This window comes from Podarcis vaucheri (assembly GCF_965113315.1).
Source record: "Podarcis vaucheri genome assembly, chromosome: 3".
Taxonomy (NCBI): Eukaryota; Metazoa; Chordata; class Lepidosauria; order Squamata; family Lacertidae; genus Podarcis; species Podarcis vaucheri.
This window is the reverse complement of record NC_138761.1, coordinates 47,807,189-47,831,173: the sequence shown is the minus strand read 5'-3', so window position 1 is coordinate 47,831,173 and position 23,985 is coordinate 47,807,189. Positions and strand designations below refer to the sequence as shown.

General features: G+C 39.1%; 1 protein-coding gene across 2 annotated transcripts; it reads right to left on the bottom strand.

Annotated features, from left to right (window-relative positions):
- Positions 1–1,786: 1,786 nt before the first annotated feature.
- ERO1B (endoplasmic reticulum oxidoreductase 1 beta) lies at positions 1,787–23,955 on the bottom strand. 2 transcript variants are annotated; one of them, XM_082215077.1, is made up of 16 exons: positions 23,391–23,955; positions 19,634–19,753; positions 15,972–16,055; positions 15,268–15,309; positions 14,470–14,552; positions 13,603–13,676; positions 11,904–12,024; positions 11,769–11,815; positions 10,284–10,295; positions 9,707–9,733; positions 8,681–8,773; positions 8,349–8,595; positions 6,890–6,959; positions 5,696–5,782; positions 4,575–4,708; positions 1,787–3,140 (listed from the first exon to the last, which is right to left on the bottom strand). In XM_082215077.1, exons 1-16 carry the CDS (start codon positions 23,493–23,495, stop codon positions 3,080–3,082), a joined length of 1,407 nt encoding a protein of 468 aa, XP_082071203.1. In that variant the 5' UTR covers positions 23,496–23,955; the 3' UTR covers positions 1,787–3,079. The 2 variants fall into 2 exon arrangements, with proteins under 2 accessions (XP_082071203.1, XP_082071204.1); XM_082215078.1 differs by lacking the exon at positions 10,284–10,295 and having other exon boundaries at positions 23,391–23,954.
- Between the last annotated feature and the right edge of the window lie 30 nt (positions 23,956–23,985).

Sequence of the window (23,985 nt, the reverse complement as noted above, 5' to 3'; positions counted from 1 at the left end):
GCTATTTTTCAGTGTTTTTTCTTTATGATTCAAACAGCTTAAAATTATCTCTCACAGAATATATTTGTTTATTTTATGCAACTGCACCAAAGTCACTTGTCAGTTTTGCCTCTCTGCTATGCCTGTGCAGATATTAAAAACCTTTCTGGGTGATTACATATGCAAAGTGAAAATTGAGTGTCAGACGAAAGCACAGTGTCCTCCAGGTCCTATTTTTGCCAGCTTATCACACCACAAGTTTGCAATGAAAATATTAGCCTGTGCCTTAGCGCTTTGGGGCCCAGCAACCTGTGTATTGATGCAGCTGTGTAACCTTCATTCAGCAATTGCTTATCTGCACCCAACTGATTCTATATCCACTCCCCTCCCAATTTTGGATGGTGGACAGTGGGGTAGTGTTCAACATAGCACTAAGCAAATTGTTTCGTCAGCACGAGGATTTCTCCTTGCCCATCTCTTCTCCCTACATGACCCTTAAACCTGTTCGCTAATCATACTTCCTATGTTCACCACCAGTTAATCCAGTAGAAGCCTTTGTGATCTTAGCTGTACATAAGTGACTTTCCAATCCAGCCTTCTAATGACTACAATCATTTTTTTGGATTCAGCATTATACCTCCTTGCAAAAAGACAATAAATTACCCGATGTTTTCCATAGTCAAAGTAGCATAAGTGGGAAGAAGTGACATTTATTTGAAGCTGAATTTGGAGAACTTACATTTGACCCTTGTCTATTTAAGCCACTCCTGCCAACAGAGCACCATTTTATTTGACCTTGTTTTGCAAGGAACTGTTTGCAAACAAGCATTTAAGCATTTTCATCCCCTTGTTGTTAGGTTTCAACAAACATGCACCAAGAAAGAGCTGAAGATACAAGGATTGTGGGCAGACCAGCATGTATTCCATGATAGCACAGTAACATTGTAAATTAGGATGCAGAAATTATGTAACTTGAAGGTTGGCTTCAGAATTTCTGGGTGATGCTTGGTACACCTCAAACAAAATGCAGCAAACCTTATTACTAGCAGGTCAATATTCCACTAGTCTTAACCAAAAAAAGGAAGCCTCACTACTGGTTTCTACGATCACTAACATTTTCAAGATTCTTCTACAATCATGAATATTTGAAACTCACTTTCCTTTGAGTTTACTTTTGATTTTGGAGTTGTGCTGCTTCAAAAGCTGGGGGGAAACCTCAAACCACACACATGTCTACAACCAGATCTAATCAGACAAGGTGATCGGGTCAGTTTCACAACTTGGCTAGAAAACTTGCTGGTGTGACCTACTCTGCTTGATAGTCTTGTTAAAACGTTCCTTTTTAACCAGGCCTTTGGTTGATTTGATTGACCTCCTATGCCCTTTTAAAATGTGAGGGGTTTTTTTGGGGGGGTGTTATTGGGTTGTTTTTCTTTTCATTATATATTTTGTGGTTTTATATTCTGATTTTATTCTGTGAAAAGTCCTGAGACCTGCGGGTATAGGGATTTTCTGCTATAAAAAAAAAGATGGACAAAGCATTGGGAAAATATGAGGGGATTACCATTGGCTTGTGACATTGTCTAGGGCCCTATAAAATGCATGAATGAGGCACAACTATATATTAAAAGCCTCCTGTGAAAGCACTTTCATTATAAGCAAAATATAAATGTTTTGAGCAAAAATAGTGCTATAACCATCCGCTCATGTTCCTTCCCAGATGTTCAACTGCAAAGATATGGAGTGGTGTAACACAAAGCTAGCAACATAACTGTATAAACGCAAACCACAGTAAAAATTACTTAGATTAGAAGTATTTAAGAGCACTTTTAATTCATTTTAATTCAGATTATTTTACTTATCAAAGCAAAACTTATGTACAAATCTATATACTGTACCAACATTGACATTCATGCTGTACTCAAGCATCCCTCACTAAATACAAATATTACATCACAGACAGCTTCTAAGTCAGCTGCTCCATCGCACGTTACAGAACTTCTCTTCCTTTGTATTTAAAATTTTAAAAATTACTTGTTTTCTGCTATTGTTCTGCAGTGACTAAATGAAAGTCCCCTTTGCAAGTAATGATTGAGAATCAAATTTCTCCAGAGCATACCCGTTTTAGTACAGACATTGTGTATCTTTTTGTAAGGTACAAATGGGAGATTGCATAGGCAGGATATGCAGTACTGAATTCCGAGAACTGACACTATTTTTAAAGTGTTTGTTTAGGAGGATTTTGCTTTTAGTCTCACAAAAATATTACAGGGCTTACCAGAACAGGGAGAATGGGTGTCAATCTTGAAAGATTGAAAGTGGTATAGTTAAAATTTTCTTAGCTCTAGAATTTGAGAGAGAAGTTTTGGCTACAAGGTAAAGAGCCAACAGCAGGCTTGAGCAAAGCATTTCAAGCTAGCAGCACTTCACTCTAAAGGCCCCTTCAGTGGACACGCATAACAGGAATTGAGGGACTCTGGAGTACAGTTAACCCAGTCTTGTCTCCTCACAGAGAAGGCAACAGTGATATGGAGAAACAGAAAATTAAGGAGGAGGAAAGGAAGCAAGTACAAAAATAAAACAAAATGTGATTAAAGAATGCTGGCCTCCCCTGGGTGCCAAGGGGCTTATTTTAGTAAAAATTTACTGGCCGTTTCAGCTACTGTTAACAGACATCAAAACACAGAAAATCTTTTAACAGCACCTGGTCCTTCAGATACAAAGAAACGTTAAAAATATGACCACCAGCTATTTTTGAGCAAGACTGCAAGGTTTCCATATCACCTGACTTAGTAAGTGCAGTTTGATGTAAATCAAAAGTCTCTGAATAGACAAAATAATAAAAGTTCATAACAAATGATGGTTCAAGAGATGTACAAAGATAAACACACTGAACAGTGGAAGGATGAACATAATTTACATGTTTAAAGTTAGGTACTTCATACTTAAATATTTTGTCCAATGACTAACTTTTCCTACCTTAAATATTCAAGTTGGTATTATATCCCCCCCCCCTTAGAACAGTTTGTATAAAGATTGATTTTGTTTTTCCCAATGTCAAATGAATGGTTGCTTCCACCACTAAGTAGAAAAGCCTTCGTTAACTTCTCTGTTGTAATAAAGCTTTGAAATTCTGAAGTTCTCGTATACTTGTGGAAAGCCTGTGACGCAGCAGAAAAAAAAAGATTTGAGATTAAAAAGATTGCACATTGTAATCAATCTCAAGTTAGAAACACTAAACTCGCTAGTTTGAGAGTCTCTGTCTTGAGGGCACTGGAAATTAATTCATTCCTCACAGTCCAGTACCTTTTTCAAGACACAATGACTGGTAATATTACCTCACAGTGTTCTTTCAAAAAAGTTCATTTTGCCAAAAATGCTGAAGAAAAAAGTAACTTCATTATTACTTTTTCACCTGAGGTGTTTGTGTGAATCAATACTTTGCTATAAAACAGGATTAGTGTCCTGTGCAACTGAAGATGAAATCCAGAACACTGGAACTTCTATTCTCAGTGTGGAAACTGCAGGTCTCATGTACGTGGCCAATATATATTTAGTATCTTGATCAAAATAAAAATGTTCTTTTTGAAAACGTATTAGGAGAGACCTTTGTAACAGTGTGGTTGCTGTGGATTCAACCGTAGCAGCTGTTTGAAATATTTGTAGATTTTTTAAAGCAAACCTGAACCATTTCCTATTCCATGTACTCTTCAGCAATCATCGGGTCAACCATCAACATGTGCTGCTTCATGTAACTTAAGGGAGCTATCAGGAATCTAATATACTACTCTTAAAATGAATGGGAAAGTGAAATTACGACCCCACTATAATTGGGGTCCCAGCAACTGCTCTAAATAGGGAAGAAAAAATGAGTGCAATATTCAAATATACCCATCTGCAATCAGAGTGGACTTCTGCTTGTGCAACAGTAGTTCCTGTTCTCCTACCCTCTGTTGTCCCCCAAATATGCTTTAGCTGGTTTGGGAAGGGAAGGAAGAATTCCGCTTGCTTAAATGTTGCGCAACATCATTAGTATCTGGCCTGTATCACATATTTTTTGCTGCTTCTTTTTTTAGGTTGTAGCATTTAGTGTTTTTTATAACTCCCCCCTTACATTCTTGTGTGTAGAAAAAAAACCCACCTAATTACAAAGCACTGGATCCCAGAAGTAATTTGACTTTAGGGGGTTAAATCTGCTCCAAAATATCTTTATGTTGACACTTTCACAATGTAAACTTGCAACACTGGTATCTCATTTGTAATGTCCTTTGGTAAAGAGAGCCACCCCCCGCTGCCGGATTCAGCTATTGGAATACATTGGACCTCTTCCATCATTCACTATGAGCCTAGTATTTCACCTAGATGTTTCATTTGTTAATGTTTTCTCTTCTGTTATAAGCCCAATATTTAATGTTGAACTGGAGTTATTCTGAAATCAAGTTACAGCTTTATTTTAAGCTAGGATTTTAAGGGTTTCTGTTGGATCCCAGTAGCAAACTGATATTGGGGGGGGGGGGGAATGGTGCAGAAGAATTAAAATACATAGCCTATAACTACATAGCTATAAAAGAATTAAGTGTAAAAATATAACTTGCCTTCCAAATGCATTTAGAAGAGCAACTATTTCTTGTCGTGTCAGTTGAAAACCTTTTGATGGGCTGTTCTCAGGAAGGTTTTTTATTTCCTTTTCCGAGAATAAGATCTTCAAAGCAGTTCCTAAACCTTGAGTCTAAAAGAACACAGTAAAACAGCAAGACTACAGAACCTCCTAGTCCCAAACCCCCAACTGATAACAGAAAGGTTTTATATAGCTTGGGCAGATGATTATCATGCAGTAATTAAAGCCTTTCTGTCACCAACCTTGCACAAAGTAATACATGCAGTCTCCTAGTCCTTTACCATTTTATTTTCAATTCATATTAATAACCTCATTCTCAATAAAATAATAAAACCCTATTTTCCAGCTTTTTTCCATTATTCTTGATGAATATATAACTGCAATATAAAGAATACAAGTCTCAGCAAGGTATGATTTATATTTTATAATTACTAAAAATATTCCTATCATTGTAAGACTATGTACTGTACTCAAAGCAACAACAAAGTACAGTGGTGCCCCGCAAGACAAATGCCTCGCAAGACGGAAAACTTGCTAGACGAAAGAGTTTTCCGTTTTGGAGGTGCTTCGCAAAACGAATTTCCTATGGGCTTGCTTCGCAAGACAACAATGTCTTGCGAGTTCCTGCTGGTTTTTTCCCCTCCCCCCCTTTTCTAAGCCGCTAAGCCGCTTATCAGCTGATCCGATCAGCAGATAAGCCGCTAAAAGCCGCTAATAGCGCTAATCCGTCAATGGGCTTACTTCGCAAGACGAAAAAACCGCTAGACGAAGAGAATCACAGAACGGATTCTTTTCGTCTTGCGAGGCACCACTGTACAGTTTATGCAGCTGGAATTCAAGGCACAAGTCTTTGTATAAACAAAGACTGAAATTATGTAAGTGCATACTAAGGCTAATAAATATGGGCTTTGTAGTGACACGCACCACTGTGCTGATATGAACCAGCCACAAAAGGCAGAGTCCCAACCCCAGGGTTCTGGGCCTGTCGCAAGGCAAGATCCCCAAACTCCTGGCATCAGAAGAATGTGCTAGAAGGTTTTGCATGGGAGACCATTTCACAGCCCCAGAGCATGTTAACTCACAAAAAAGATCACATACCTGCAATTTGCCCCATAACCTGCACTTATCACATCCAACACAGTCCATTATGCGGGATATGTTCTTGAAATGTAACCTGAATTCTTCCTACCAATAAAAACAAAACATAATTTTAAAAGATACAATAAAAAGTGTGGATTCGCCCCTCAACCCCCATCCATGTGTATGAATTCATCTTCTCTTTTCAGTACTAACCACCAGGTGGTGTTAAATCTACACCGGTGCTCTCACTAGCTCAAACTGCAGTTCACAAACTCCCTTCTAACCAAGGCCTGCAAACTGGTTACTTTCTACACTAACCACTGTCAGCTCTGAAAAGGAAAAGGTTAATTTGCACATGAAAGGTTAGGAGACTATAAAGCCAGCTGGGAACTCCAAACCCTCTAATCATGGCTAGGATAGGGCAGTATTACACAATCATACCAGTTATTATAGGAAATATTCTGATTTGCTTTAATAATAAACCATGTTTAATACAGTGGTACCTTGGTTTAAGAACAGTTTGGTTTAAGAACGATTTGGTTTACAAACTCCGCAAAACCAGAAATAGTGTCTTGGTTTGAGAACTTTACCTTGGTCTAAGAACGGAATCCAAACGATGGAAGGGCACCAGTGGCGGGAGGCCTCATTAGGGAAAGCGCACCTCGGTTTAAGAACGGTTTTGGTTTAAGAACGGACTTCCGGAACGGATTAAGTTCGTAAACCGAGGTACCACTGTACTGTTTTGCAAAACAGCAACATATTAAGGTAAATGAAAGAACCATTGACCTCCAAATGTAATGTGATGGTGCTAAAATTAGGCAAGTGAATACCATGACTAGTCTGAAACAAAAAACCAACAGGGCGCGTTCAGTGATGCAGCCCATTAGCAACAATGTACCAGAGTTTTATGGTCAGTGGAATATGTTTCTAGTAATTTGCTTAAGTGCTTCATAAATGTGTGAGAATTTAGAAGTAGGTTATGGTTTGGTGAGGAGTCTTACTCAAATGAAATTAGAGAAGTACTCATGCTGAAGCCACAGTCAAGACTAAGCCGTTCTCTATTCTGAATCATATTCTAACCAAACCAATTTCATCTGTCCCCAAAACACCTATAGACTTCCCCTCTAAAGATTAGCGCCTAGTTTTTAAGTAAGACTTTTTGCCTTGTTTGCATAGCTTATGTAAACATTTCACTAGCATTATTGTATTTACCTTTAAAGATTTTGCCCCTTTTTTGTCTCCAGCAAACATGGATTTTTCATCAAAGTGCATAGGGAATGACCTAAGTGAATGAAATATGTCAATGATCAAAAATAATCTAAAAACTCTCAGTCTACTGCTTAGAATGAAGTGAAAGGGATCTACGTTGTACAATTTCTCAATAATATCTCAGTGGCAAATCGTAAGTCACAGCACAGGACGGCAGAACACTTGACTTAAGGCACTCTCCATGTGATCTGAGACTGAGTCAGATCTTCCTTTACATGCAGTGGCGTAGCGTGGGTTGTCAGCACCCGGGGCAAGGCAAGTAATTTGCGCCCCCTAACCCGTGGATTTGCGCCCCCTAACCCTAACCCCCAGATGTTGCGCCCGGTGTGCCCGGCCCCCCCCCTGCACCCCCCACGCTACGCCACTGTTTACATGCCCTCCACAGCAGGAGTGAGGAGCCTGAAAGGCACATTCCCTCATGGAGAACCTCCCAGGGGCCACGGAAATGCATAGGACTCTTACGCATACTGAAGTCAGGCCTTTTTACATACAAATCTCCCTCTATCCAGGCAAACAAAATACATTTCAGCGCCGTTCAAAAACACATTCCAGCCAAGCAAAAGCACTTGAGGAGGGCATGGAACAGGGCTGGTGAAGAGAGTGGTCTGGGAAAGGAGGTGCTTTGAGAGAGCAGAAGACAACTTGCAGCAAGGGAATCAGGGAATCCCAATTGACAAAGAGTTTAAAGAAGAAACAGAAACAGCAGGGCGAGACAAGGATACATCCAAAGGCAGGCTTGGCAAAGACCTCTCTGCCCCACCTCCTGCAATAGTCCTGGTTCCCTTCCTGAATTTTCAAGCTTTTACTTATAGAGCTATAAAAGATAGGTATGGGCAGGATTCTATTCAATTGTTCACTATGCAGTAAAGTTGTTCACGTCTTCCAGTGTTGGGTCAATGGATACAAAGGCACTGGAATAATTGACAAACTGAGACCCTTTATTATTAAACTGTATAAAAAAGTTTAGAATTTCATTTTATTCATGTTTCATTAAATAACTTTATACATAATAGGTGACTTATATTTATGTTCCAGCAATTCTGCAAGGAATTTTGTCTGCTTAGATCTCATGAGTGCAAAATTACTGGCTAAGAGACTGAAGGAAGAAGTGGGACAGGAAATAGGCCAAATTCAAAAGGCTACATGCCCCCCCCCAATTTTGTATACACAAGGGAAACTTCTTCTTGTCCACCGTAACTGTGACAAAAGCTAGGTGGAGGTTTTTTTTTCCATTTTCCAGTGCTTGCTTTTCTTTTCAGAAAGGTTAAGAAATGTTCCTGTTATATTTTTACACTCCAGATATCCCTTTGATGCAATTTCTTGTAGTTTCTTTTAATCCAATATTGCTCAAGCAGCTGTATCTAGTTGCACATTAAATTTGGGGATGGGAAGGCACACTTACTTTGTGTCCCTGAAGATTTCTAACAAGAGGGACTTTGTCTCTGTATCCTCTTGGGAATTTCCAGTGTAAAGATCTACAATTGAACGCTCGAAATACGATGCGACTTTTGACAATGCGCGCAGTTCCACCAAATATAAGAAATATAAATTTTTTAGCCTTCTTGGACCTTCGCTTTTTGTTTCACTGGAGTCAAAGCGATGGATAAATTCTTTGACATTGGATCCCCAACGAGGTCTCCCCCAAGTTTCTAATCAGAGAAAAACAATTTTAGACAAACTGAATTATGCTTGCACAGAGATAACAATTAAATTAAACTGAAAAATATAAAATACCTTCAAGTAGATAATTTGCACAAAGATGTATGTTGATACTAGCATGAAGTCCAGAAATGAGCTTATAGAATACACGTTTCTCAAGACAGAGACCTAGGTAGAATAAGCATTGTTAACAAGTGAACTCATGAAAGCATTTCTGCTAAGTAATGGGCTACAGTGAGGCTTGGGTTAACATCCCCCCACTCTTCAAGCTCATAAGGAAATCTGAAGCTTTCGAGTTGGATTGTAAACAAACCACAGTTGCCTATGGCCATAATAAAGGCATGATTTCCAAACTCAACTATTCCTCAATAACCAGGCCCACAAGTTTGGACATCAAAGTGTGATTTGTTTAAAATGGGAAGTGGTTCTCTCCTTTTCACTGTGTACCAGAAGAAGAGGGCAGCAGCCAAACTTGAGGCTCATTGTGATTCATTTGTGTAGTAGAAACCCACAATTTCTCACTGTGTCTGAACTAGGTTGGATCTGAATGTGCAGAAGTGGCATGGAGGGTGTGGGAAAGGATAAACTGGTGAAAGGCACTAATGGAGAGCATATTTGAGCATATTATGGGATGAGAGGTAAACTTGGGGAAATAATCTGTTCCAAATACTTTTATAAACACTTTATTTTAATGAGACCTGTTCAATCTGAGTGCTTACAGTTTCCAAAAGGTGTAAGAGCACAGTTCCTACCTCCAGTTAAAGTGACCCTGCAGTGTTAGCTGTACAGATGCATTACAGTCTATCTGGAGGTAAAAATCAGAAAGTAATGTGGAACTTTAACCTTAACAAGCTAACTGCAGCATGACCTTTCATGGGCTACAGCATTTTTATCTCTAGCCTATGAAAGTTCATTTCACAGTAAGTTCATTAGTCTCCAATAGTACTACAGGACTCTCTAGCAGCTAGAGAGTCCTGTAGTACCTTTGGAGACTAATGAACTTACTGTGAAATGAACTTTCATAGCTGCATAGCTGGACTAACATAGATATCCTCTATTTTGGAGGTATAGAAATGCTAATGAACAAGGTATTTTGCTCACCTTCTAGCCATGTATAGAAAGATTCTCCTGCAAGCACAGAAATAAATTCACATTAGTAGCTTCAACAAAATTCCAGATTTTTAAAACACACTAAACAGAAACCAAAACACCAAAATATGATTTAAGGAAAACCTGAATCTGTTAAAGACTTGATTTTCCATCTGTCACCTTCACACAATTTAAATTGTGAAGCATTGGTTTTTCTATTTTGAGGGGCAAGTTTCAACAACACACATCAGAGTAGCACCATTTTTGCAAGTACCGCCCCTCCCACAAAAAAGGATGGACAAGTATTTGTGTTCCAAATCCTAACTAAGTCTTGTTCTGTATGTTTTAATTCTCTTTCTCCCTCCCTGCCCACTTTTTGCTCCCTCACCCTCTATTGTAATTCAGCAACAGTATTCAGTATCGAGGTATTTTAAAGATGTACCGTATTTTTCCAAATTTTTGACATTATTTTTAAGGGGGGGGGACCTAGTCTTATACACGGAAAAATACTGTATATCCAGCATACTGAATGTATTTAGTTGACATTAAGCGTAAAAGTGAACTTGTAAAGAATATTATGAAGACTCACCATCATCCTCTCCTGGAAAAAAAAAGAAAGTTGCAGAAGATGAGAACAATTTATTCCCCTCTTATGTCTCTACCGAAAATCAAACACACGTCTGTTATTTTTTAAATATATAAACTTTTTGATTTGTGATTCACCCCATCAGTTATTTAGTTCAGGCACAAATATATATGTACTAAAATAATGATCTTACACTGTACAACACAGATAAACATTTAAATGCAATATAGAGAATCAACAAACTCAAATAATGTTGCAGCATTTGCTAATTTTACTGATATTTTGAAAAGCAATTCTACATTTCTGAGTTGTACAGGGATCTCAGTTTCATGCAACTTTTCCCCCCTTTTTTGCAAATTGTAGCTTTGCTTTCTTATTCCTGGCAAATAGTTTCAAATAAAACGTAAGTTGCATTAGATCAGTAATTTAAGGGGAAATGTAATTACAACCAGAACAAATTATTTTTTTGAACCAGCGTTGCTGATGGATGCACAAGTGGCATACATAGCTCATAGTGCCTTTTGAAAAGTATAGTTAAGGTGCTAGCAGCATCCCGTCTTGGAGAGATAGCCATAATTATCAATGCTGTGGTACCATCAAAGCTAATTTACTTTTGTGAGTTGTATGTCAGTCCTGGTAACTTCATGTGATGCAGAATGAAGTGGCCAGATTGTTAACTGGTATGGAATACTGTAAGTATATTGTTGCAATGTTTCAGGACCCAATTCAAAGTGCTGAACTGACCTCTTTAGTCCTTCTGTGCGCCCCCTCATCTGCAGATATTAGGTAAGTGGCTACCAAAGAGATTGTGTCATCCACACAGACATATGGCCTGTCTTTTTCATTGCTATCTTTTAGACAGGCTCTGAATGGCATTGAGTCTTTACTGTTTTTCTCTTGCTGCTTGCATGTTATTTTACCTTCTGTAGTTTTTGCTGGTGTATTTATTTGGTATATTATTACATTTTGGAGGGCATTATCACCAATATGCGGATGACACACAACTCTATTTCCCCTTGTCCACTCAAGCAGGAGGGGCAGTGAGTGTGCTGAATCAGATGCTCAATCCAGCCAGGAGAGTAATAGTTATATTAGCAATAGTGGAGTAATAGTTGTATTGAATATTGGCCCATTAACATTTTATTGTATGTAGCCTAGAGGCAGTGGCTGTAGACAACTAATACATTTAACTAGTAAAAGTAGCATTAATGATGATGATTTGTTTTGCAAGCCACCTTGAGGGCACTTATCAAAATGCAAGATATGCATCTTATGAATATATAAACAAACACTAATGCTTGGGAGTGTGTGGGAAAGGAACATTTTGTTTAATCATTTAGTCGTGTCTGACTCTTCATGACCCCAGGAACATTAGCAAGTCTAAGTGGGCCATCTCCATTCATTAAATCCTTGCTGGTTTCCTAAATGGCATGGCTGTATTGAACCTTCAAAACCATTCTTATAATTACAAAGTATTTAGTGACCCACCCTTGCTGGGTGCCAGAGGGTTTAGTGGACGATACACTGATCGTGGCCTAAAGGAAAAGAGATTAGAAATATGTTTTTGTAATCCAAACAATCTCAAATGTTTCAAAATAAATTCTGCCCGCCCTTCCCAGTTACTTGAAGCAATTTTCTTCATAGATACTGTTCCATACTCTCCATGCAGAGGGCCCTTTGTATCCAGTGTAACGCTCTGGATTCAGCAGCAAATCCACATACTGAGCATCAGGAGATCTCTCATCTAAAGAAGAAATAGAGATGCTAATTATGCATCTAAGGAAGAAGTAGAGATGCAAATTGTATAATTCTGTGTGCATTTACACACACACACACACACACACACACACACACACACACACGAAGACAAAACAGTTTGGCTAATGTAAAAAGTCAAATGCATTATTACTACTGATCACATTGCATAGATGCTTGTACAGATGGCAAATTGCCCCACCTTATTTACATCTTGCCATTTATTATCTACACTTGGAACAGGAGACTTACTTAGACAAAGTAAAATGCTTCAGCAGGTAGCCTACTGCTACTTCCCTCTTCATTATTTGCAAAATGCTGGGAAACTAGATAGAACAGGAGTACCAAGTTACTCATTACTTACACTACAAACATGCACAATTGCACAGTAGTAGCGTATTTTATTAAAGGAGCCTAATTTCCAGTTATGGGGAACACATTTTAACTTTGTTAATTTAACTTGTTTATCTAATACTAATTATAACCACATAAAAAGGAGAAAACCCAGATATAGGAGACAAGGCAGCTGTATACATGGGCTTATAACTGGAATGAATATTTATTGTAAAAGCTGTTTTCAGCATTTTTGATGTTGTGTGTCCTTCATCCTCTCTTTAACTTTGAATGCAACATTTTATTAGGGCTTTTGCTTTGTTTTTGCAACTTGAAGCCTTTGGACACTAGCTGATCCAAAACTTTCCAAGCACAAAACTAGGGTACAGGTCAGATGATCTTGCAAATCATAGGTTGGTAGATTATGAACAAGAAGAGATTTAGCTCTCTCTCGCCTTTAGAAAAAATTATTGAATAAGTGCCCCATTCTCCGTTTCCCATAAAATGTTCACAGTAACTTGCAATTATGTCCAGATTGGTAAATAATTATCAGCTCCAAATCACAATCAGAAGTCATGGCTTGAAGAGGGTTTCTTATCCTGGCTTAGTTTTCTTCTTTAAATTCAGCTTATTCTGGTTTAAAATTATTAACAGTATTTGAAGATTTGGACTGTACAAGTGGGACCTGCAACCAAATGTGGCAATGTAGAGGATGCCTATTCAAGATTCCAGCCAGCCAAGCCATCTTCGAGGATACTCCATAGGCTTGTCCCTCACATCTGGATTTGTGCCATCATTTCCACCACCCTTAAGTCAGCATTTCATTGCCACCGAATGTGCTCACTCCTCAGTGGACTATCTTTTGTTTTTTCTTCTCCCAGAAATATTTCTGCTTCTGAAAAGAGTTAGGTTCTTTGGATCCTGCTGATACCCTTCCTCTTGTTCACAGGTGCTACTGTCTTGGCTATATCAGGATCCACAATTGGAGGTGTTGATCTTTAATAGGTTTACTCTTCACAGCAAACTATGTTTAGTGCTAAAACTAAGAGACGGGGATTGCATGAGCCCATGGTTCCTTTTGGTTTGGAAGATCAGAATTGAGGCTGTTTTTAAAGAGCAAAGTATAAATATTTTGGCACACTTTCTCTTTTGTGAAGTACATGAAGATGATTTTCAACTGACTTAGCTACACATTGCCTTATAAAATATAGTTCAAAAGAATGAACAAATTTACCATCCGGTTCACAAAAATGGTCCTGTGAATCATCATATCTGGCCCAGTCAATGAAAGCCTCTTTACTTTGGTTGCTGTGGAAAGGAGAAAAAATAGACTAGTGGTAAATGGACATAATATAGTCTCATTTCTCATTTTTATGTTTTCCCATCACTTTTAAAAACAGAGATTGCTACCAGCATCATCCCAAAAGGACCTTCAAGGAAGCTCATAAAAATGAAAAGGGTTTTTTTAGATAAAAGTAATCTTATGAAACTAACATTGACTACATGAAACTGTCGTAAGAGCATAAAGTGCAACTAATTTCTCATAAAGTAACACGACAAGTAATCAACTGCCATGCTTTCATACAGCACTAGTTTATAATTAACACTAGAATTGTATATCCAGCCCAGATACATAGCACTAGTTTATTTAGATAGCTATCCTTGAGACCATCATGCTAACAAACATGTTTATATGCTGCTGTATCACTTTTTAATCCTTACTCCTTATCCAGCATTAGCACACAGAACTTGGTTGAAAGAAAACGGAGGTAAAGTTCAGCACAGTCTGCAAGTGAATTTCAAAATTAATGCCTACGTATAGTACTACCAGCAGAGAAACAGTTCTGAAAACTAGGCATCAATATCTGGAACAGCTTGCTTCCTCCTTTTGTATTCATCATGTTAGTCTTTTTAGTTCAACTGCTAAAGGTATGTTTGGACCAACAGCTACAAATAAATATGTTTTGTGTAAGTGAAATCTAACACTGGTATGTTCTCTTTACCACAGAACTTACAAGAATAGTATGTATGGAGAAAAGTCCAAAAAGAGCTAAATATATCAAGCCTTGCCACTCCAGTTAACAATGAAAAAAGGGCTTACCTTAATGTACTATTAATTGCTCCTAGTTTGTTAGCTTGTTCACAGTCTTCGAGTTCTTTGGTATGGTTTGCTTTCTTTGAATACTGCAAGGCAGAGTATATATTTAATATCACCAACGAATATATTTTTCGTTTTAAATCTTTAGGGCATTTGCCTGTCACTTATCCAATGCAGCCATGACTGACAAGGGAGGTAACACCTCACAAGCATTAAATGCACAGAAGCTTCTATTCTTATGCACATTTATGGTACTGCAGGCCATAAATTCTACTATCACTAATTTTTATTTATATATGCATATCTGGGGTTTAAGTATGCATTAAGGAGAAGCATTTTCAGTGTTTGCTTAACATTTTCCCCCAGAGGCAATTTTACAAGTGATTGTTTAACAGGAAGCTACATTATAAAAGCCTCCTGACCAGCTGCCCATGCTACCAGGTTTGGCCCACTTAGCTTCTGCTCACCTTGGAAAACAAGGTGGGGGGGGGGAGCCCAGAGAGCCTCATCAACTGTATCCATGGCAAGGAAACACAGTGGGACTTCCTAGCACTGCTGCCAGCTTCAATTCTCTCTCATAGGAGGAGGGGAAATGCACTCCTATACAAACAGCACCTAGAATGCACCATCATGCTTCACCACTGGGTAAACATAGCACAATGCTATGTTAGCTGCTAAAGTAGCAGGAGTGGATAGCTATCTCTTGCATCTGAGGCAAATGTAACATGCCAGTCAGATGTTTTCCTAGTGTAGTGGGGGGCAGAAAAGTCCATATTTTTTATTTCAGAAGAGCTTACTCACTTTGTTAGCACTCCCAGCTTTAATTCCAACTGGTACTTTACTCTAGAAGAAGCAAACAAGTTACATGATTATTCAACCTTTGCATTCACAACCCACTCATTCTCAACACTGACTAACTAAAGATTGCTAAATCAATGAGCCACGCCAGCAAGAAACTGTTTGAGCATCAATACTCCACACTGGGATACAGTTCCATTTCATTTATGATTTGACCATTTTTGCTATGGGTACCCTATGCACATTTACTAGTAAGCAAGCTCATTGAAAAAAGTTCAGTGGAACTTCTCTATGAAAAGCTTAGGATGAGTTAGCATTTAAATCAGAACTGTTCATAATATGATGGCCAAAAATCTAAACACTCTTTAAGCCCCTGTCATATTACCATCATTAATAGCACTGAAAGATAGTACCCTTTGAGCTCCGAAGTTATCTTATCTGCTATTTAAACTGAACTACAGTTGCCTATCTTTACACAAAACTAAAATTTCACTAGCAAAGTAGCTTTCCAACAGCAGTCAATGCGGTGCCAATAAAAGCTGTCAAACTTCCTGAAACTCTAAAGTATGTTAACCCCGCTCCCATCAACACAGAATCATATCAGTGTTATGCAAACTCTTGCAAAAATGGCAGTAAGTAAAGTTCCATATTATTCTGTTCAACAAAGGCAATACTATTCTGGTTTCCTCCTTTATTTGCAAACATACCTCAGGACAAGGCTCTACATGGCAATCTCTGATAGAACAATGGCCATCATCAGCCCAAAAAGGACATGGTCTCTTCAGATTAACCTTAAAACCAAGAAACATATACATACTGTCAGTCAAATAATTTTGAACTAAATAGGGAAACTTCCCTTCAATAGAATAAGCTTTCTTATAAAAAAAAGTGAAAGATTAGGGCTGAGCAAACAAATATTTAGAGTTTTCATTTATTCGGCTGACTTAAAAATATGAGCCAGCTACAAGCATGGGGTGGAGGTGCCCACACAAACAACTTCTGAAGCTTTCTTCTGGGAATAATTTGATTTGATTTGCTTTTATTGCATTAACAACATCTCAATACCACAGCACAAAATACAGTCCAGTGCTTTTTTGTGCCTTCTCCTCTGGCTTCACATGAATGATCAGTACAAAATGTGATTGATGTTACTTGACCTATTTTGTAAAAGTTCTTGATCAGAGAAGTTGCTGAACCTGAATTCTGCAAGTTACTCAATTCATCAAAGGAGGAAGTGGGAAGCTGCAGTGATATGCTAATAAAGCTTTACAAACAGTTAAATAAAATGGGCTGAAAGAACAAAACAATCCTATCCATTGTCTTTTGAAAATTCTTATGTACCTATTGCTAAGAAAGAACTAATATTATACTTTTTAACACTGCTAAATCTTCTAATTTTTTTCAAGGTAATGAAAATAGGGACACCCATAATCGAATAATTTACTTGTCAAATGTTGATGTCTTGCAGTGAATATAGTTGCATGAACCTATGTTGAAAATGTTCCTTATTGCTTGTGTTTTGTTTTATTGATGTGCAAGAGATTTGTTTGTGCAATTTTATTGTAATATATTTAATATAAAAAAGATTCAGCCAAAGATTTCCACAGAATAACCTCACAAGTGTTGTTTGCAATCAAGCAGATCCAGCACATCCAGATTAAACAGGAATCACACGTCTTCCAGGAAGCTTAAGCTTTAAAATGCAAGCCCCCACTTCAAGTTACATCAACTGTATTAATGGTATCAGTGCAAAGGAAGACAGTTTCCAAGATCAAATATTCTTAATCCTCTTTCAACCATAGCACAAGGACTTATCTAACATACAATTGCAGCCACAGCTGATATGCACCACTTAGATATTCTTTAAAAGATTACAGCATTACTTAAATCAAACCTGGTCTGTTGGCATCTTACATTTAAAATAGTTCATTTCTATTCCACACTTTGATAATCTGAAAAGTTTCAGTTTCCTTTAATATACACAGGCCTCAAATTTTGCAAAAAAGTGAGCTACAGCTGCTACAGTACACGTATCCCACATGCAAGTTCAGAAAGTTTAGAATATTGTTTCAAATTTTTAATTAGGACAAATCCTTCCCAATTAAACCTAAACTACTTTTAAATGTGTAGAGTTCACACAGTAATCCAACAAATGACTCATATAGCTTATGCAACATTTTTATCAACTGCTGCTGGATACGAAAAATGTCATAAGCAAGATAAAGAAGTTAAAATCTTTTTAGCCGAATCAAAGTAATACATAGCACACTTTTTGGGGTGGGATGGAGTCAAAGAGGAAATTGTTTTTAGCAACAGGCAACTGGGGAGAAACATTACATTTTCTAATAGGCACCTTCTGACTAAGCCAGTTGTTCATAATGACTACACAGCTACTATTAAAAAGACAGGGTTGGATCTAGAGAGGCATGACCCCAACTTGTGTGCTAGGGCTTTCTGGGTCCCACCAATGATCCTTGTAATAAAATGAGATGGGACTCAGAGGCCTACAAGGGATGGTGAAAGATGAACAGAATTCAGGAAACTTGCCCTGCACAAGAGGAAGTCCCTTTTTAAAACACCTTTTTCTTTTCTTTTTGCAACATGGTTGCAAAAATAAAATAAATAAAAATGGTTATCTTTGGCCATTCTGTGAGTGGGAAGAGGACAGGTGGAACAAAAGATTATAAATGAAGATGCAGTGAACAATAAAGCAGAAAATCCTAAGTGTTAACAAAGTTTCTAGCACAATTGCCAATGAAGTTGGTAGCTGGACTACAGAATACTTTACAAAGGGTAACAATTTTTCTTTTCTTTTTTAAAAAAATATTACGGATTTTCATGAACTACAAAAAGAACATACAATATCTTTTGTTGCTGTTATTCTTCAGATTATAAAGTCTTTTGGTTACGTTCAGTGTAAGACAATATGGTATCCAGAGGTAGGGGGAGAGATTAGAGGGGAGAGGGTGGATGATAAACTTACAACTATTTTGATACAGCGCTGTATGAAACAGAAATGGCCATATTAAATGTTATAACCTTCAGTTATACAGCTTATCAAGAGCAAATTCCAAAACCATCAGGTGTAGACTGTATCTGCTTCACATTCACAGAAGACAGCTTTTATCTAACATTAGTTTACTTTCACATTGGATCAAGCAATGCCGAAGGACGTTAGCTATATTTGGTCATCATTGTTTGCTTAAGTACCTGATAAGGTTTTCATTTAATTTTTCAGGTACTGTTTTTAACCAATTCCATTAAGAATGAAAAGGCTAACCAACTTATCTGAAGCCAATTCCAGGTTCTAAAGACAGCAGTTACATCAAAATGAGGGTGTTTTTTCCCAAAAAACTACCAGAACATATTGAGTTTATGTTTTGTGGTTGTAAAAGGTTTTAACTAATTTCAATTTTGTATTTTTATATTGTTGTGACCCATTCTGGGACCTTATGGTAATGGGCAGGTAAGAAATCCAACAACGGTATATAGTGTTTCAGAGTACAGTACTGCTCTTCCAACCCACAGTGTATTTCCTTTTCACACTAATTTGAAGCTTTGAAGTAGGTTTCATTTTTAGTACAGTTTTACTATAACCTCTGTATTTCTTTACTTCGTAGGAGAACAGAGAAAGAAAAATCGATTTCACTAAGCCAGTGTTTCTCAAGCGATAAGCCAGGGCCACCAGTGGGACTTAATCCTTTTTCCACTGCCAATGCAGTGCATCATCCCTTGCCCACCCCATCCCTGATCATACTGTAGCCTTTTGGTTGGATGGATGCCAATTCCCTGCATACTGAGTAAAGGTGACTGTGGGACAGAAGCTGGGAGCAGAAGGAGGGAAACAGAAAGAGAGAGATGAGAGGTCTTGCTTCCCATAGGAATTTAAAAAGATAAAACATTATTTTTAAAAATAGAACAAAGTGGTAAGAGAGGGGAAAGAGTTACGAGAAGAAAGTTGTTAAAGGAGGGAGAAGTAAACGTAAAAGAGCAGGGATGAAAGAAACTAACACTTTCGGGCTAGGTTAGGAAGGAAAAGAGAAAAAGTGACAGCAGATAGAGTAAACAGACATTAAAGAGAAATGCTGGGGTGGGTATAAAATAAAAAGCCTTCTCCATTTAGAGCCTTGTACTGGCAAATAACCCCCAGATAAAAGTCTGAACGATGGAACTCCTTTCCACAAGAAAACTACTATGGCATAGAATTTAGTAATTTCCAAAGAGAGGTTAGGTATCAACAGAAAATATCACCACCAGTTTGTAAATGGTGGGCCTCAGTAGTTTTCAGCTCACTCACATGGACCAAGCAGCAGAGAGTCTGAGAATGTCTGCACTAAACTATACAGTAATAGGCCATTTTTTACTCTACCTTGTAGTATCTGAAATAGTCGCGTTCTAGAAGTTTCTGTATTTGGGGGAAGATCTTAACATTGTTGAAGTCATCAATGCTTTCTATGTCGCATAAGCAGTCATCAAGCACTCCTGATAACTACAAAAACAAAACAAAAAGACTGAATGGCAATACTACTTATACAGTAGCTAAAAGTTTTTGATTGAGAAAGAAGACAATTAGAGAGAAATCATCATAAAGAGCAATGCAAATGGCATTTGCTTGCAGGAATTTACATGAAACCCACACATATATGGGCAAGGTAACACTTTTTTTAACTTATAGCAAAACAAGCATTTGCATTTGTGATACACAATCTATGCACATTTCATGTGACTCTCTATGTGGAAATGTCACCTGTGCAGTAGTGGGGTGGTGTGTGGGGTAAGTCTTCAGTAGCTTATTCTTGAATGCAGTGGGACAAAGCTGGCAGACTTATTAATAGTATGCAGAGTACATTTACCATCCTTCCTTAATCTATCGAAAATATTGATAGAATTTGCTTTTATTAACTTAGATTTTAATTAAATTCTGTGCGGGTAATCCTTTATCACTCTTTAGCAGAATGTTAAATTAGACAATAAGCACCCCCCTATGTTTTGTTTTGTTTGCAGTGTGCCATTGGAATTCAGCAATCATTTTCAGTTGCCCAGTTTGCACATAATACCAAGTCAAACTATGGGAGCAAACATGCAAGCTCCAAGATAAGACAATGGCGGCTTTGGTCCTGCTGCTGTGAGCCATGTGATGGTTTGGCATGTTGTGTCGTTTTGTGTATGAACCCAAGCTTCTGGTTTATCTTGCTCTAGTTTAGGCACACCATGAGCTGTAGTCAATGTTTGTTCTATGGCTTACATCTCACATTTTAGCTCACAGCAGCAGGACTGGGGGAGGAGAAAAGCAGCCAAGCTTCTCTGGACACCTGAAAATTTGCAATTGCCCATAGTTTGGCTTAGCATTATGTGAAAACCAGGTCATTGTAGAAACAGGTTATCATTGTGAGTATTCAACACTATATTTTAAGAATGCACTGCATTTCCTTAGAGGGCGACCAAAAACACTGCAATGTTTATTTATTATGAAAGTGAAAAAATTCAAAGCATTGTGAAACTGAAAGGAGCTTCCTCCCATCATATAAGACTGCTGAGATTGGAAGTGTACTTGAATTATATTCACTTTGGGAATTCTTTTCATTATATCTGATGGATAGGTTTATATTCAGAATTTCAGTCTAAGCTTTAGAACTTTTCATTTTATTTCTATAGCTGCCAATACTAAAAAGCAGCAGTGCATTTTTCAAGGAGGTCAGAACAGTATATATTGTAACTTGTAGGCTACAAACACATATACACTTACGATTAAGTCTCATTTAACTCCTAGCCTATAAAGGTTAAATCTATAAAAGAGGATTCTATAAGGAGGCCAACAATTATTCATGCTTTTTATAAAGCTTTTAAGATGAGAATAAGTATTTCAAAATAAAACTTTGTTTTAATTATACATTAAAAATCCACTTTACTTTTCCCCCTAAAAGAACTATATTAGAGATAGTGTACATGGAATGAAGTCCAGTTTTAAGTTTTGTATTTTTAAAAAATAAATCAAGCACATTTAAAATACTGGTGATCTAACACTGGTTATCCTTATTAGTAAGCTTATAATACAAAGTGTAATAAAATAATTCAATCAAATATTATATCAGGTAAACAGTAAAATGACAAAGTCGCTTGGAAAATTTCTCCTGTTCTTGTATGTAGGCATGCAAAATAGTCAGTAGTTATTTGGAAATCCCAGGACGTGAGCAAGTTACACGAAAATAGTACAGTGGTACCTCGGGTTACATATGCTTCAGGTTACATACACTTCAGGTTATAGACTCTGCTAACCCAGAAATAGTGCTTCAGGTTGAGAACAGAAATCGTGCTCAGGCCAGCGCAGCAGCAGCGGGAGGCCCCATTAGCTAAAGTGGTGCTTCAGGTTAAGAACAGTTTCAGGTTAAGAACAGACCTCCGGAACGAATTTAGTACTTAACCCGAGGCACCACTGTATCTCCCATAAGAATGGGAACATTTAAAAAGAATTACCACCATCTCCACTAATCACATGAATAATGTTTAGAAGGAAAGTAAGACTATGCTCTGTAATAAAAGTTTTCCATTTCCAGTGCAACTGCCTTTGGGATCCATATCAGGAGGCTGAATGACTGGACATCTAGAAGTTAGGAGTACGTGTCACTGCCCAAGAACTTTAAATCCATACCACTTTGTGAACAGACAGCACATAACAACTTGAAATTGGCTCCTGGAATATTTCTTTTTCCCAGACCTGCTCATTTTGTGGACAATCTGAGGTACAATTTAAGGATCATCTAGAAGGGCAACCAATAAGAAGGAGCAGTGCACATCTTCGAAACCAGAAGTGGCACTTAACTATTACAAGGAAAACCAAAAAGACACTTCAGCTATAGAATGTTGTTTTACGGGGGGCGGGGGAGAGAGAAAATGGGCTGAAAACATTTAAGTTAAACATTGTGGTCTGAAATACTACAGAGTATGGTTATGCAACGTCAAAAGCTGTAATAACAACGAACATCATAATCAGCAAGAAGCAAGTATTACTTTCATACCCAAATCTGAAGAGTAGACCAAATCTATAATTATTTTAACAGTTGTTTGCTTCTGATCTTCTAGTGCAGGTATACTCTACACAATTGATACCATTCAATCTTTTGTATAATTTCAAAGAAAACCAAACTGAAATATTGTTTCCCATGACAAATCAACCTAGAGCTTGCATGTAACTCTTAACAGTAAGGGGGGGGGGATATGCCAGTTATGCAAAGCATTCTTTCTCATGCTATGAAAAATTTCCATCTTATTTACCTTGAAATACACTATAAAGACCACATAGCTTCTTCCTGCTAGCAAAAACATCTCTATACACATGTTCTTTCCCCTGATATAATATAATCCCATTTGACACACTCTTGGCTCAATTACAAATTAGCATCAAACATCTGCCAAGCCAAGGCAGAGCAAACACAACTGATCGCATCTCCCCAAGGAAGACCTCAACTGTATCTTACGGAGGAAAGGAAGGATTTGGAAACCCTTATTAAAGATGCTGCTGCTGTCTCCGTTTCTCTAAAGCTGCTTGCATCTCTACTCTCGCAGCTAAAAAGAGGAGCCACTGAACAGGCAGGATCAGGCCCACACCTGCTGGAAGGCCGTCCAGAGAATTGGACATCTTAATAAACGCTTCATAAAGCACCCGAAATTTTCTCAGCGCTGTAAAAAGAGCACAATCCTTGCGTCCAGGGTCACAGTCTACTAAACAGGAAGGAGGGAAGAGAAAATCAAGCCCTGGAATACCTAAGGATGGGGCCAAGTTGACCTCCCCCTTGCCCTGGCAGTCTTTCTGAGAGGTGGGGAAAGGGTGGAGCCCTCGAGTGGCCCTACGTTTCGGAGGCCAGAGAGAGCATCCCTTCAGCTCTGCCGTCCCAGATGCGGTCCATCAGGGGTAGCCAACACGGTGCCCTCCGAACGTGGGGCTGCAATGCCCGTCGGCTCTAGCCAGCATGGCCAACCGTCAGGAGGGACGATGGGAGTTGTAGTCCGGCCACATCTGGAGGGCAACACGGTGGCAACCCCTGCTATGGAGGCACGGAAAGCGTTAGCTGACAAGCCCACGGGCAGACTCCCACCCAGCCGTCGCCGCCTCTCGCTCCCCTTCTCACCTGGGCCTCTGCCGCGCACCAGAGGCAGCCCACGGTGGCCGCCGCCAGCAGGAGCTGCGCCGCCGCCTCCGCTGCAGTTCTCCGGGCAACTCCGCTGATGCTCATGCTGCAGAACCCTCTCCCCGCTCGCCCCGGGGCGGAGGGCGCCCCTCGCCGTCGCCGCCTCAGGGCAGCCCGGAGCACCAGAGGATGCCTCCCTTCTCCCCGAGGTTGCCACCGACGCTGGGAAAGAGGAGCCTGCCGGGCGGGCGGACGGGCGGGCGAGCGGACAGGCGGCCGGCCGGATGCGCCGCGCTCACCTCAGCCTCCTCAGCCAGCGCTCGCTCTGCTGCTGCTGCTCTTCCTCCTCTCCTATTCCTCGCAGCCCCCACGCCGCTCTTGTTGTGCACGGGGAAGGAGGGAGGGAGGGAGAGCGCACGCCACAGCTAGACACTTTCCCTTGTACCATAGGAGAAGGGGCGACAGCGGAGGCTGCCCTCTCGGCTGCCGCGCAAAGCGTTTCGGGAAGTGTAGTGCGACGCCGTCACCCTTGGCTCTGGCATTTCTCTTGCCTCAGAGGCGGGCGGCGAAAGGGGAGGGACGAAGGCCGCAGCCA